Source organism: Uloborus diversus, chromosome 1 (assembly GCF_026930045.1).
Source record: "Uloborus diversus isolate 005 chromosome 1, Udiv.v.3.1, whole genome shotgun sequence".
Classification (NCBI taxonomy): Eukaryota; Metazoa; Arthropoda; class Arachnida; order Araneae; family Uloboridae; genus Uloborus; species Uloborus diversus.
The window spans coordinates 156172547-156189017 of NC_072731.1; the positions used below are offsets into that span (position 1 = coordinate 156172547).

General features: G+C 33.6%; 1 protein-coding gene across 1 annotated transcript in view; it reads left to right on the plus strand.

Annotated features, from left to right (window-relative positions):
* Positions 1-16471, plus strand: part of LOC129216468 (blastula protease 10-like) — a 55224-nt gene that overhangs the window by 16407 nt on the left and 22346 nt on the right. Inside the window, exons 8-10 of the mRNA XM_054850686.1 lie at positions 388-582; positions 5809-5944; positions 15716-15862. Of these exons, the coding sequence (XP_054706661.1) occupies positions 388-582; positions 5809-5944; positions 15716-15862 (478 nt within the window). The remainder of the gene's footprint in view (positions 1-387; positions 583-5808; positions 5945-15715; positions 15863-16471) is intronic.

A 16471-nucleotide genomic window follows, 5' to 3' on the forward strand; every position in this document is an offset into this window, starting at 1 on the left:
GTTATAATCTGGCTCTGATAAAATGAGCTTTCGCATTGAGAGAGTTCATTTCTTCTAAGGGAGAGCAAATAGTAAGAGGAGAATTGCTATAGTGGTCATCGAAATACGTTATTAGCGAGAAATTCTCACCTCGCTCACTATTTTTTTTTTTTTTTTTTTGAATGCGTTTCATATTTATATAGAACAGTTTTCTTTTTTTTTTTTTTTCGATATATCATGCCAACTACATTAACATGTTTTTTTTTTTTTTTCTCAAACTAATTTTCCTCTCACCTAGTTTACCACATGGAATCGTTTAATCCCTCGCCCATCGGAACTTATCTTTCTGGAGCCAAACTGTACATATCGTTTTTACAACTCATCAATTTATTTATTTACCTCATTCAGAGATATGTGGTTGTCCACGAAGTAGGCCATGCCCTAGGTCTGAATCACGAGCAGTCCCGGCTGGACCGAGACCGTCACGTGAGAGTGCTCTGGAGGAACATTGCTCTCGGAGGTCGATCCCAGTTCTGGAGAGGGTTGGACAACCCCCACGGAGTCGAATATGATTTGACTTCTATTATGCATTATCATCCACAAGTAAGCTTCCGTTTGAAATTTTTTTACCGTTAAAAAAATGGCTTTAGGGTCATTCCATGCGAAATGAGCAAAATTCTCAAAGAAGTGGTGGCCGCATGGTTACAGATTTTTCTGAAATTTGGTATACAGGTTCCTTTTATGCCTACATAAAAATGTCTAAAATATTTTTGCTTAAAATTTTTTTTTAAATAGTTACATGCGATTGAAAATTGGTCAAACTGAACAGCATTCTCATAAATGCTAAATGTTGCACTTTTGAAGGCTTGTATCTTATTAACTATTAATTGAAAAATTAAAAATTATATGTTTTTGAAATCTATGGAGTAGGGTAATCAATCTGATATCAGTAAAATTTTCAAAGTTATTATAGTTAACTTGTAACCGAGTTTCAAAAACGGAAAATATTTCAATTTTCTCATAATTGAGCATTTTATTTTTAATCTCAATCTTTAAGGAATGCATTAGCTTTGATGAAATTATTACCCAATAATGTGCTAAGTATCATAAAAGAAATACCTTACTTTTGAAGTTGTATTTTAACTCATTTGTCTTCAAAATCAGTTTTAAACTTAGTGACATTTTGTAAAATGATGATTTTACCCTTCACGTACACACAAAAATTCAAATGAGGGAAAATTCAGACAACTTTAAATTTTTTCAAGAATATAGAGCTGTGTTTCTACTATTTGTTTGAAGAAACTCGAAATTGGTTTTTGATTTCCACACGTAAAATAAAATTCAGAAAAATAGCATTTTCTTTGTGTTTTATGGGTCAATCCATACAGATTCGACGGATGGGTGCGCTCGATCATTTTTAATTTTTTTGAAATTCATATCCCTAAAAGCTGGATGTGAAAGATGTTTAAAACCACTTTTATTTTTTCTCTCAACTGGACCTTTGATTTTTTAGAGGTCAACAAAAGTGATTTTCGTAATTAAAAATGGGACTTTTAGACCTTTGTATTTTGGTCAAAATCTATTTGAATTACATTTATGACAGTTAATTTAACGCTTTGATGTTAAAGTGCTTAAGTTGATAGTCTTACATGCTGAGTTAGGTAGCTGTAAGTTAATAATTAAAATAATGGCAAGAGGTTAAAATTCAAGGCCAAATGTAAAAATTTTACTCATTTCAAAGGGGGATCACGTAGGGGGACGTAGGGGACGGAAACACAAAATGAAATACGACAAAAATTGATCACTAGAACCATGCTAAAAAGAATATGTAACTGTTGCTGTGTGTTTGTGTACCCTTTATAGATTACAGCCCCTCAAAAATCGGAAAAATGACAAAAGGGACATTTTTAGACCCCTATAAACCAAAAGGGGACTGAATTAAAAATTAAATTTCCTGGCCAATTGAATATTCCATTCAAGTACTATACATGTTATACATATTGTTTTTTGTATTTGGTTTGTAAAAAAGATACAGGTCTTTGAAATTAAGCAATTTTGCTAGTCAGTTCACACACTAAAACAGAAATAAAAAGTGTGAAAACTTCATGGCACCTTCTTATACTACGTATATTGGGCCCTATATAATACATTATACTGAAAAAAACATATTGTAATTTTCAAAATAATTATTTTAATTTGATAACTTAGACATATTTGGATATGAATGAGTAGTTTATACTGTATGAAACCTGTATGGATTGACTCATATGTGAAATTACGAGAATTCAAAGAACTAGATAAAAGACTAACTGATACAAAAGCAAGTAAAACTGACATTTATTTCAATTAAAAAAAGTGTACATTTCAGCATGTACTTCATAAACATGCTTTTGAGAAAATGAAACACGAAAGAAATGGTTAGTTTTACTTAACCTTAAAATAAAAAGAAGTAACTAATGAAATTTCACCTTAGTTCAAGTTACTCTAGTAACAAAAATACGCTGATACCAATAATTAAAATTTAGTAGCATCTAAAAGACACTTCAGCACATTATGTTAAAAAAAAGAGTAAATTTAGAGCATTCCCTCATCTTCAAAAAAACATCTGAAATAGAGGAAAAAATAAAATTTTCGGAAATTTTCGATTTTTTAAAGTACGATTTCGTCATCAAGAAATTCATGAACAATTACTAAATTAGAGCTGATAGTTACTTATAGATAGTTTTTCAATCTGAATCATTTTTACTGTTATTTTTTCATTAAAAGAGCTAGAAGAGCGATTTAAAATCTGAAGTAAATTGGCAAAATTTCAATATTTGTTAATATCTCAGATTCAAAAAAAGATCCGAGTAAATTTTACTTTGATCTTTCTCAATAGAAATTTGTTTATAGAATGCGGAAATATTTATTTTTTAAGTGTACGTTTATAACTTATGGAGTTATTGAGTCACAAACTGGCAGCAATGAATTCTGAAAATTTAGGTTTAGCGTAAGCATCAACTTCTAATTTCAATAACAAAGCAACAAACAGTTTTTAAACTTTCATACTCTGCATTTCCTCATAGATATGCATGGTTTACCTAAGTAAAAATTTTCATTGAAATCTGTGACATGTCAGCCACAGCTGATTTGCTCATTTCGCATGGAATGACCCTTTATCAATTTTAACACAAAGTCATTGAGAATTGTGATAAATAAAAAAAAAATTGAAAATTATTTCATTAATTTCCATAATTGGTTTAACTCAGTGTATAGCTGTTACTGAATTCTTAGTGAGATCTTATTAGTATTCCATTCGGAACTGGTGAAAGATTTACTTAGAAACACTTAGAAAAACTTGTAAGCAAATTTTCTTATCTATATAACGTTTGTCTTTACTGTGTTCCTTGTTTTATTTTACAATCGTAGTAAAAGTAATTAATTTGTAATTTAACGTTTTATTCGGAATATAAACAATGATATAAATTTCGATTAATTTTTAAGAATATTTTTTTCTGTTATAATGAAATAATAGCACTGAAATGCTTCTTAGTTGAGATTTGCAAGCGAATTAGTATTTACAGATAAGATTTGCTTGAGGATAGAGACGTTGCTCTTCTGAGAAACCAGCTCGTTTATTTTCAAGTTGATTCATCAGCAATATAAATTAACATTTCTTAGGGACACAAGACAAGGACACATAAGATAGTGTTGAATGCAGAAGATTTGAAAGTACACAAGACAGTGTTCAATGCAAATGATTTGAAAGAACACAAGTTGGACCTTAATAGGAATCTCATTAAACGCAGCGACGAGCTTTTAAGGGAGGTAGATAACATCTGGATGAATGGGAATTGCACAAGAGCTCATAACCGAAACGTCAGGGGAAAGTGACAGAAGTACAAGATCTGAAAGGACACATAAGATAGTGTTAAGTGTAGAAGATTTGAAAGGACACATAAGATAGTGTTGAATGCAGAAGATTTGAAAGTTCACAAGACAGTGTTCAATGCAAATGATTTGAAAGGACACAAGTTGGACCTTAATAGGAAACATTCATTGGACACAGCAACAGCAAATAGCGTACTTGAGGAATACAGTTTATAATGGTTTCGAAAAATGCTCGCAGTGTCCACCATCGCATGAATGAGAAAATCTTTTAAATTTTCTGTCCAGTGAACTAATGAATAGCGTCGTATATGATCCAAGCTTTCTACACTATTTTTCAGCTGTGCCACACAACTAAAATCCTAGAATGATGTTACCTCCCTACAGTGATATTATACAGTGACTCATATTACTCAAGATATAATGCATTTTCTCTTGGACATTAACTTGATTTGAACAATCGTTCAACCAACAGGGAATTAATAGAAAAAACTCAGCAATGGGAAAAGTGAAATAACTGAAAATCAAGATGAATAATTTATTCTCGGTTCGCGCTCTGAAGAAAAAAATCCGAACACTCCTTGATGAGACGGCGTGTGCACTACATTGAGAAACACTGGTTAATGGTGACGATTCCGGTTTCACATCATTCTCAGCTGATATCCACCTTCTCTAAAAGTTCGTCGCTACATTTTTGAAAGATTCATTCTCAGGCTCGTTACTTCGAATTTTTCCAGCGTAGAAGGAGGCAAAGAGGAACATGATATCGGAAAACAACAAAAACTACGCCCACTTGTATGCAAAAATATTGATTTCTCAAAAACTGGGAGGGGAGGAGACGGGCCTGCTCCAAGGAAGTTACGTTTCTCAACTGGTGGTATGTGTACTCTCGGGGTGTACAAAATCTGTAAGATGTACAGGGTTAACTACCAAAACAAATGCAAAATTATGTTGGTAACGCTAGAATTTCATTGCGACAAAAAAAAATTAAATAATATCGTGTGATCCTACATTCAAGTAAAGTATTGCAATACTTTATTAATTAACACCTGAACTATATATAGAATTGAAAAATAATACAAAGATCTAGCCAGCATTGTAGTGAAGTAGCGTCTTATTAGTGTGAAAAATGATTTTCGAGTTTAACTTAGCTCAAAAGCAAGTATAGAAACGAGAATACTGAGGAAGATTTACAGTTGTGTTTGACCAAGCTAAGCATTAGTGAACTTTGAAAACAAAAGACGTTTCCGCTTACTATTTCCGAATACTTTTTAACTATATGTCCAATTAATAAGAATTTTGCAACAAAACGTCTATCAAAATAACATTTCTTGTTTCAAACTTAAATTCCAAATTAAACTGCAAAAGTTTTGTTTAACAAATAAAGGTGAAATGCGTGTGTGATACACAAACAAAAGGGGATAGCCACTTAGGAGGGGGAAGTTGTCAAGGCGCAGACTGCGCCATTGAAAATTTTTTTGAGGAAGGGTGTTTTCATGCGTATTTTTTTTATTTTCTGGGGCTGTTCTTGTTCTCAGGGGGTGGGAGGGACACTATTCATGGAAAATATAGGCACTATAGGGTTTGAAAACAGTTGAAAATATTGAAAGCGTAACTACAACAAGCTGATTAACTTTTAAAATATTTTTATAATTTCTATCATTAATTACTATTATACTAGTTGTAAGTAGTTTTTATTGTCTTTGCGAATGCAATATGTTTCATTATGAGTTATTAATTTATTAGAAGATATTAACTTATTTCTTCCCAAAAACAATGTATTAAGAATAACTAACAACTATTAAGTAAAAACAACTATCAAGAATAACTAACTCTCATTAAAAAAATTTAACTTATTCAAGTTGTGAAAAATATGGTATCTTAAAAAAACAGATTGTTGCTTATAAATAAATTTGAAATGACTAACTCTTATAATGGTTTTTTCTCGTTTCATTTTAACAGGCATTTAGTAGTCGAATGTTTGAAAGAAACACAGTTGTTAGCCGTAACCCCCACCATCAGCGTTTAGTTGGCAAGAGAAGAAATGATTTAAGTTTCCGGGATGCCAAAGTTATTAATTCTATGTATAGATGTGATGGTAAGCTGATTTATTTTACGAAGTATTTTACTTTGTAATACTACTTACTATTTTTATTTACAACAAATTATTTTATTTTAAAAATGAGGTTCAATATGACCACTATCGTGACATTCCAAGAACTGCATACGAAGGACATTTTTCAAATATCCTAATTGATTTTCCCCCCTGTAACATTTTTCAAGTTTTCTAAGTTACCATGTCGGGAACATGTCCTTGGTACACAATACCTTTAAGAAATTCTCTCCGTCCAAAGTCACAAAGTGAACGATTGGGCAGCCACCATGACTATACCGCAGGAATGCACGACTAATGAATGAAATCAAACACTCAGTACCTTTAGTCCAATGTGAGATGGCGTACCATCCTGCATGAATATACAGTGGGAAAAAAGACATTTTAGCTGCCGTGCCGAAGTTTCTTCTCGTAGCGGTTTTTTTTTTTTTTTTCCAGAAATTCAACAGTGGTTTTACTGATCCCCAATTCGTAAGTAACAACCATTTGTACTAAAAAAATTGATGTGTTCAAATTCTTTTTGGCATTTGATTTTTCAGTATTCACAGTAAAGCACTTTTGCAGAGTCAAAATTTGACTTGATGGTGTGTTTTAGATCTAGCTTTTTTAACGTAGAAATTTAAAATCCCATGATCTGCTTTCTGCTATGTAAGTCCATAAAATTTGGCAATGTTTCGTCCAATACTTCACTCGGTAGAGCTTCTATCGAGTTCTAACGAGTCCCTCTTTGAGGTCCTTCTATCACAGAAAGACCTCAAAGAGGGACTCGGGAACACCTCAAGTCATTTTATAACCATTCTGTATGTTTAATACGGTAATAAGCTCAGTGAGGCAGCCTAAAGTACAGGGTAAACAGAGCATAAATAATGAACCCGATTTTAAAAAAGTTATATATTCGAACCCACTCAACAAATTACTATAAGTGCTACGCAAATGTAAAGAAAAATATACCGAGGTTTTTTTTTTTTTCAGTTGCAAATGTTTGATTGCACGTCTAATCCGTAATCCAGTTCATTCCACACGACAAGTGATTTCTTTTTATGGAGTTACACGTACGACACCGTTTGCCAGATACCGTTTACAAAAACACTACAAAAGCTTCAAGAACGCACTTGTGCAGCATAACGAACCATTAAATGTGATACTCCAAAATGTGTGGAACGAACACAATATCAGATTAGATATCGTCGTATAGCAGAAGCATCCAATATCCAGCATTTGTTATTGAACATTTTGCTTAATGGTGCTCACACATTGCACATTTGTGTAATTAAACTTTATTGAAAACAAAAACAAAAAAAAAACTTGGAATATTTCTCTTTAAATTCATGCATTTCTTATTGTAATATGTGCATTAGTTTCAAAATATGATTTTCTTGAAATCAGATCCATCGTTTGTGCTCACCCTGTATTTAAAATATCGTCGCCTCAGAGCAACAGTGAGCAGGGGCGGACTGGCCACGTGTGAGATGTGGAAAATTCCACGTGGGCCGTCCTTAACTGGGGCCGTTTTCTGTGCATTCAATGTGTATACGTACCATTTCCCTCAATTTTATTTAAAAAAAAAAAGTTCTTAGCTAGGCCGGCCGTTCTTGTGTCGAGGGCTGCAGCCAGAACTGCTCTTTTTGTTTGGAGGGGGGGAGGAGGAGAGGAGGACAGCCGCTCCTTTTTCAACGGTCACTCTCAGGATGTGACTCTGTTCTTGCCTATAACTATTACCGTATCTTGTTACGTAGAGAAAACGAAACAATGTCTTTGTTGGGTGGTCTTCGTCCGAAGCGAAGCCTTCAGGGTCCATGGATGTCTCTCGTATCTGTTCGGGATTGATGTTTCCTGGAATTCTGGTAAGGAGTTTTATTGAGGGTGGGTATCTTTTTTTGTGGCCACCAGAGAGGATCTGAGACTGTCTGGGAAAAGATTACATTGAACCTTTTTCTAATGAAATAAGAGAAAGGCGCCATCCTAAGAATAGAATGTATAGGAGCAAAACGTCTGCTTAAAAACTTTTTTTTTTTCCTTTTCATCCTTCGTTTTTTTTTTTTTTTTTTTTTTTTTTTTAAATGTTTCCCAGCACTTTGCAATAGATAGATCCATGACTTTCTCAACCAATTAGATAATTTTAAGATCTCCTCAATTTCGTTTTGAGGAAAAAAAACGACTCATTTGTTATACACCGTGTTGACTGCTCAATGGGATTGCATGTGTTTTAAATTCAACCAGGGTCGGGCTGGGTCCTCAAAAAGGCGCATACCCCAATTTTTCTGAAGACGCATGCCAATGGGGGGGGGGAGAGTGCGGAAAGGATATAGACGGTCATTTTAGGGGAGCAATTGGATAATGGATTATGTGGGCGAGCGAAAACTTAAACATAAACAACAGCAAAATAGAAAAAGAAATGAGTTTTTTTGTTTTTAAATTTGTTTTTCCGGGGAAAGAGTTTAAATGAAGGTTAAAAGTGTTTCGAGTATAAAAAGTGAGAGAAATGAAGAATTTTTACTAGCATTTTGATTTCAATATCTAACTTAAGTCTAACTTTGATTGGTTTGAAATCTCGGGAACTATTTCTAACAGTCATAAAGATCTTCAATGGTACTTGTTTTTCTTGTAAGCAAGGGCGGATCCAGAAATTGTTCGAGGAGAGGCGGATGAATTTTTAACTTACGCCAAACTACGTATCTAATTTACGTTTGCTTTGGGAGGGGGTGGAGGCTGCCGCATCATTTTTATCTAACACAACTAAAATATAGAGATCTATCCACTCAGGTCCGTGAACCTATTTCTTTCTTTTTCCGTCGAAAGGCGTATTCTAAAATTGCGTTTTAGAACTTCGATTTCGAAGTAATTTCGGGGAATGTTTTGAAAAACCCCTCCCTTTAACATCATTGAAGGTCGTCTAAAATTGTGCTTTTTTTCGAACTTGAGTTTCGAAAAAATATCAGAAAAGTTAATGAATCCATTCCTTTCCCAAATAACACAACCTGAGATGTCTGCAATCTCTTCTTCAAGATTTAAATTTTTCAAATTGCTCGGTAGTAGCTCTCCAAACTCCACCTAACATCACCAAAGATCGTCTGAAATTCCCCTTTTGAAACTTCAATTCCGAAAATGTTTTCGGGAGGCAGATTCGAACCTCTTTCCTTAACGTCGTCAAAAGTGGCCAATACTTGCATTTTAGAGCAAAACTGGAGCCTCTTTGGAGTTTTGATGAAATTGAAGTCTTTTAAAACACGATTGATTGCCATCTTTGGTAATGTCAAAGAAAGATTTTCAGTATCCTTATTTCCACAATAACTTCTTGACATTAAATCTCCAAAAACGAAATTTTAGATAGTCTTAGACGGTTTGAGAGTTCATCCCTTTTTTCGGAACAATTCAGAAAATTTTCGGAACATAGGTTCAAAAAACGCAGCTGAAAGGACCATCTTTGATGACGTTGGAGGAGGAATGGGGTTCAGAACTCTCCCTCTCCAAAAATGTTTTTACAAAGAAGTTTTATCACAACTTTAGATGATTTTTGTTGATATTTAGGAGAGGAGAGATTTTGTGGACTTCCCACTAAAATTTTTCGACATTGAAATTGTAAAAACTTGACTGTAGCCCATCTTTGTTAACTTTTATTAGAAGACATGAGCTTCAGAGACTGTCACTAGTCTTTTGAATAAAGTGCCAAAAACGGCAATTTACAAAAAATAGTGAATAATTATACTCGGAATTTCTTAAGCTGACCAGTGGTTTGATTTCACATCTTCTGAGTGATATTTTTTTCACTAGGTGACATCAATGTCACTTGGTCATTATTTTATAAAATGCACTGCTACATTTCTATATGAAATTCAATTTTTCTACTATGAAATTCATTAAAACTAAGTGTAGAAAAACTCACTGACAAACGCCTAGACAACTGTATTTAAGCAGCAACCACTACCGAGTTTACCAGCAATAATAAACTTGTTCATGTAGTTCAAAAATGCAGTTTTATAGGCTAACTTTGATGATGTTAGAAGATATTACAGAGAGAAGGTCTAGGGGCCTCATCTCCAGGATTTTTTTTTTTTTTTTTAATTCTAATCCTAAAACTCTATTGCCGTACATCTTTAATGACGTTAGGGAAAATAATGAGATTCGAAACTTTCTTCCAGAACGTTTTCGAAATCTAAGTTTCGGAAAATCTTTTTGATTGAAGATTCGAAGGTTTCTTTCTTTTCTTTTTTTGAAATAGAAGTCTTAAAAACGCTATTGTTGGTCATGTTTGGAAACATTACGGGAAGGAACTTTTCCCGGCAATTTTTCGAGGTTGAAACTCAAAAAACGGAAAATTTTTGACGATTACATTCATTGACTCTGTGATTTCTTTGATGACATTAGGAAAAGCGGGCTCGGAAGAAAATTTTCGAAGCTTCAAAATGAGGTGAGGGTGAGGGTATGAGAGCTTTCGAATCGATTAGAAAAATTTTGCTTTGAATTTGCAAGACAAGTTTTTTTTTTTTTTTTTTCAACGAAGGCGTTTGCATTGCATTTTATCTTAAATAGTAAGGAGGGCGCACCTGCCCTCGGGCAGGTTGGCAGGCGGGCCAGTCCGAGCCTGAATTCAACGGTGACAAGAATCTTTTATTGGTAAGTTTAACATTTTTAATCATCATGTGTTTTTTATTTATTTATTTATTTTTTTTTTTTGTCATCAGCACTTTAAATAATAAGAACTTGAACTATCGGTTATAATTATAACAAATTGACGGTGTTACACAAAAATGAGTCAACCCACCAAGCAGTACTTTTGAGTAAATTGAGTTCTAAGCTGAACTTCATAGATGACATATTAATTCAGAATTTGGCTTAAATTGTCTTTGTATCCCCGTAGTGTATCAGTTTATCTGCCAACATATGTGAATAACTCATTATTTTTTAAAAAAATTTTGTTGGATAACTCATTTTTGTATAACACCGTCCATTTCATCTATTTTCGTTTAACAAAGATAAAATTCACAAAAGTACGAACAGTATAAATATTTAAAACAGTGATTTTCAACATTTTTTTATCCGTCGCCCCCTTACCTTTTTTCTTGAAAAAAGCAAATTTTAGATTAACGTAAAATCGATATTAGTATTTTTTGCATACAGTGAAACCTGTGTAAGTTGACCACTCGTGGTGCAGTACTTTGGTGGTCAACTTAGACCGGTGGTCAACTTATAAAGGGCAGTAATGATTTTTTGAAATATTTTTTTGTCATTTCTCGCACCGTGTATTCATTTTTCGACGAATTCACCCTTATTACTCTTTCTGTTCAACTAACTTTCATTGTTTAACATTATTGAAAGTGAAACCATAATTAAAAATACTATTCAAATAGTTTTGTTATTTTTTCCTTGTTTTAAACTATATTAGACACAGTAGTTTTAGAAATTCCATATGCGCCAGCTAATTTTCTTTGGCTTTCTCCTTTTTCAATTCATTTTAATACTTCATAATTTTTATTAATTTCAAGTTCAACTAACTTTCTTTTTGAAGCCTTTTTATGTAACACTTATAGCACAAAGAGCAACGAGCTCGACTCTCTCAGTTCATAAAGGCAAAATTAAAATGTCCTATATCTTAATCCCTTGCACCAGAAATAAGCCAGACGGGCTCTTTAGCAAGCTCATATCTGCGTACCCGCAGTGCGGAGGGCTCACTTCCTCAAGGGGGCTAACGGCCCCAGAAATTCAAGAAAAAAAAGAAAGAAAAACTAGCATTAAGACTTATTAACTTTACAAAAAAACACTGCTGGCCACTAGGGAGATACCCTACCCATTTTGTTGCAGAGGGCCCAAAATGTACAGCCCCGGGCCTTAGCACAATTCCAGTATTGCCACAACCTATTGCAACTGAAAGAAAACACTTTGTACTTTTCTACTGACACTTATTTTTATCGAACAAAGTACAAAAAACTATCTCAAATAGAACAACAAAAGAAAAATAAGGTTGGAGAATAAAGAGCAGCATAAGCTTTATGCTGCTGTTTAGTTAGTGAAATGTTAGTCCGTCATCGAAGTATAAAAACATTCTTGGAAAGCTATCAAATAATAATAATAATACAATAATAATAAATTAATAAATAATAAAATAAAATAATTTATTGAAGAAAGTTTAAAAAAATAAACCAAGTGGTAAGCTTACAAAGGTTTTTTTTACAATACTCCAAACCAAATTTGGCGTACATTAGTGGTCAAGATAGACAGGTGGTCAAGTTACAGAGGTTTTCCTTCATTTTATAAGATAGGACTAATTCCGTTCCTGACAAAAGAGGGCAACATAAACAGGTGATCAACTTACAAGGGTGGTCAACTTTACAGATTTTACTGTACTTAATTTTAATTTAAAGCCAAAATACTGTACCAATTTGATCCACTTATTGTTACACAAATTTTTTTTGTTTTTTTTTTCAAGAGTAATTAATTTTTGAAAGGAGATAATAAACTAAGATTATTACTATACTTTTCAAAGACAGCAGAACATTTTTCTTTTTTTTTTCCTTTTTTTTTTTTTGGTATAAAATTTAGGATTTGGAAGAATAAAAAACTTTGGCAGTTTAAACTTGAAGAAAAAAAAAAGAAGAGAGAGAATGGTTTGTTCCGGTGTCCAGAACCTGCCCTGAATACAATTCGTATGCTTGTCCAAGATATGAGGATGTGCATGGCCCTCCTGAATTTAATTCATTTCTTATTTAAACTCATGATTTTTTGTCTAAACTCTGGACCATCGATTTTGCATACGTTTTCACTTTCAATATCTGCGGTTTTGTTTCAATTTTTAAATTCTTATGATTTATGTTTATTATTATTAATAAACACAAATCATTAGAATTTAAAAATTGAAAAAATATAATGATTTATGTTTATTACTTATGTTTATTATTATCATTTAAATTTTTGTTTTGAATGTTCATTGCCCCTTGGAGGAACCAAATCAACCTTTTGGGGATAATCGCTTCAGGTTGGAAACCACTAATTTAAAATATACTGGATATTTCACTTGATTAGAAATAAAAAGCAAAATATCCTTTTCATAACGTTCTCTTGAGGACTTTTGTTAATTTCAACATGAATATCAACTTAAAATTTCAGTTGACAATCAGCAATTATGCTATAGAATTTGTAATTCGTATTGAAAGTTATCCATAAGCTTTTATGTGATTTGTTTGATTTTTAAAGAGAAAATGTCTTACATTTTTAGATACATCTATTTAATTCATGAATTGTTTTTACATTTAGCTTTAAATTTTATGACGTAGTAACATTCCTGAAGTAAATTTCAGTTTTGCTGTTAAATAAACAAATTAGTTAAAGAAAGAAAAAAAAACAGAGAGAGAAAGTGAGAAACGGTTTACGCTACAGTAACCAATCATAATTTCCTATATTAAATTGGTGTTTTATGTTTCATATAAACCTTAATGAATTCTTAAAACAGATTAATAAAGTGTAAGGTTAAACTCTAGTTGAATATATTTACTTGCGAAAAAGAATACGCACATCTTATTGCTTTTCCCAATACATTTCTCCGTTTTCACTTTAAATCTTGGAAGCTGATAAATAAATTGTTCTTACTTGAAAACGTTGAGAGTCAGTGGAATATTATTATTAAAGGCAAGTTAATATGTAGCATAGGCCACACATATACCATAAAGTACAAGCGCGGCCAGAACTTGCCTTCTGTGGGGAGGGGAGGGGAGTTTGGTCATAACCATCTTTATATGCATATAAACTACCGTATTAAAATTATTGGCAATCTAAATCTACGTTAAAACCAAGGGCCCGGGAAGGAAACCGCAATCCCCCCACCCCAAGTGTATATCCCATCAGGGCCGTGTCCAAGGGGAGGGTTTTAGGGGTTAAACCCCTCCCATTGGGGGAGAATAATGATAAAAGCAATATGAAGAAAATGATATTTAACTTAGTTATAGTGTTAATGTTTATGTCAGTGCTCTTTTTTTAAGTCATTTTCTTTGATTTTTTTTCAGCAATTTACGAGTGCCCACTCTTCACCAACTGAAATTATATTTTAGAAAACCAGTTGCAAAAGAACCACTGAATAGACTGACAATACAAAACATCCAATGGGAATATTTTTTGGTATACAGCATGTAAAAAAAAATATTTGTGCGAAATTTTTAATACCTTTTGCAATATGCAGTGTAGTTAACAGATAAAAAGGCTTGTTTCTGAAGAAGCTGTAAAACAACATTCTATCCACTAGCGCAGCCGGAATTTGGGGAAATAGGGGAGGGGTCACAAACATCCCTACATGTATATAATACTATACTTGTTATCTCTTCCTAGGAATAGTAATGCGCTTTAAAATCAATGACTCTGGCCCCTAAAGTACTCCATTGCTTGATTATAACCATAAAACAGGAATGAATTATTTGGTACAAGAGGTGTTTTCATGCCACTGCGAGAAATGATTTTAAAAAGATCTTTGAAACCCCTCCCTTTGTGAAATCCTGGACACGGGCCTGTATCCCATGATTTTCACTTTAGTTCTAGAACCTGACAAATAAATTTCATTTACTAGATAACATTTTGAGAGATACCTTTGAAAATCAATTTTCTCACTGAGACAAATGGCGACTTTTTCGAGCGAAACTCTTTTTTTCGTAGAGTAATTCGGGCTTATCCGATATTTCCGATCAGTTCTCGCTGTCTCATGATCTGGGATGTATTCATTCTGAACGGATATATTACGTTTGGTTTACATGAAATTTTTCATGAGTTTGAATACGTACAATACAATATTTTAAGAAAAGACTTTAAAAAAAAAAAGAGTTTTTTCTAAAGGGTAAATAGTACCGTTCATGGCCATATGAGGTAGTGAGAAGCGAATGCCGGACATAACGGATGTTTTGGACCTGGACGTTATGTCCATGGACGTTTTGGATCTGGACGTTATGTCCGGTTCCCAGTGAGAAGGAAAGGGATGCAAGAGGCAAAATTAAAAATTTAGAGATAACCAGTACAAATGGTAGGTGGACCCCTTCTCTGTCTTGGGGCAAGAGATAGTACTATTAGCAGCCCTGGTAGGTGCCGCTGTATAGCATGATTTAGAAAAAAAATTCAATGAAAGCCTACCTAAGATGTGATCTTTATACGAGTTTTACTCAAAACTTGAAAATGTCTACTTACACCCCTTTGCTTCTCACTGCCTCAAATGTATTACGTTTTGTTTTAAATAAGATTTTTATTCACTTTTACATAAACGAAATACTCTTAAATGCGGATTTTCAAAGAAGCCACACAGTTTTCACAGTGTTTTTTTTTTATTGCGTAAAGCAATTTAAGCTTGCAAATATTTTTTAGAAAGTTAGATCCTTGAAATATTATCTGTATGTTATGGACGTTTGCTGTACGCTTGGTTTAAATCAATCTGCTCACTAGTTTGCTTGAAATAAAAAGTTAAATTAGGATTTCTGAAAAAAAAAAAATCTTGGTATTTCAGCGGGGGGAGAGAGGTGAGGGGGTGTTGGAGGAACCTTTTTTTTTTTTTTTTTTTGAAAAAACACACTAGAAACTTTTCAGGTTTGGAAAATTAAATCCAACTTTTTTGGATGGGGCCGGCATGAATTTTTTTCCACATTAAAAGTTTAGGGCCAGTCCGCCCCTGACAGTGAGATATCTCATCCCAGAAATAACACTAAGATATCTTACTGTTGCTCTGAGGCGACGATATATTGCATTGAGACCAATAAACATTAAATTCGCCAAAATTTCGATTTATCCTTCCAGCGAAATGTACCAACAGAGGGAATATGCACTGCGAGAACGGAGGATACTTGGGACCTTTCAAAGAAGGCGATGAAGGACCTTGTTCCTGTGTTTGCCCTCCACATACTTCAGGAGAGCGATGCCAAGATATTGTCAGGAGCTATTATGGTAAGCATAATTAGCTTTTATATTGTGGGGGAGAGGAGAGAATTAAGTTTCAATTGTAGGCTTTTCATTCGCTCTCTTGAAATTCTCATGCAGTTTAAAGAAAACCAAAATGATTTTTCACACCTTAACATATGAGGCAGTGAGAAGCAAAGGGGTGTAAGTAGGGTTTCCAATCCCGAAATCCCGATCCCGAATCCCGCATGATATTTAGCGGGATTTCTCCCGCCAACCAGAATTCACCCCTTTCTGAAATGAGTCAAATGCTCTGATACAGTGACAACATTAATGAAGGAACAAGGGTATTCTAAATACAAATTAAATTGGGTAGAGCAAAACACATATCCAGTTGACAACGTTTTTGATCCAAACTTGCCGTTCTTGATCAAAAGTCCAGTATAAGATAAGAAAAATCTATTTCAGAAGGTGATGAAGTAAATAGGGAACCCTTAAAAATTGTCCACAAAATCAGTAAAACCAATGCCTGTGGAGCAGTAGCACATGTTTCCATCAAGCGCATCATTTTTTTGAGCAAAAATTCTTTCCTATTTCATACAAGCATTGTTAAGACGCACTGGACATTTATGGGGCACACTTTTGCGTACTAAATGA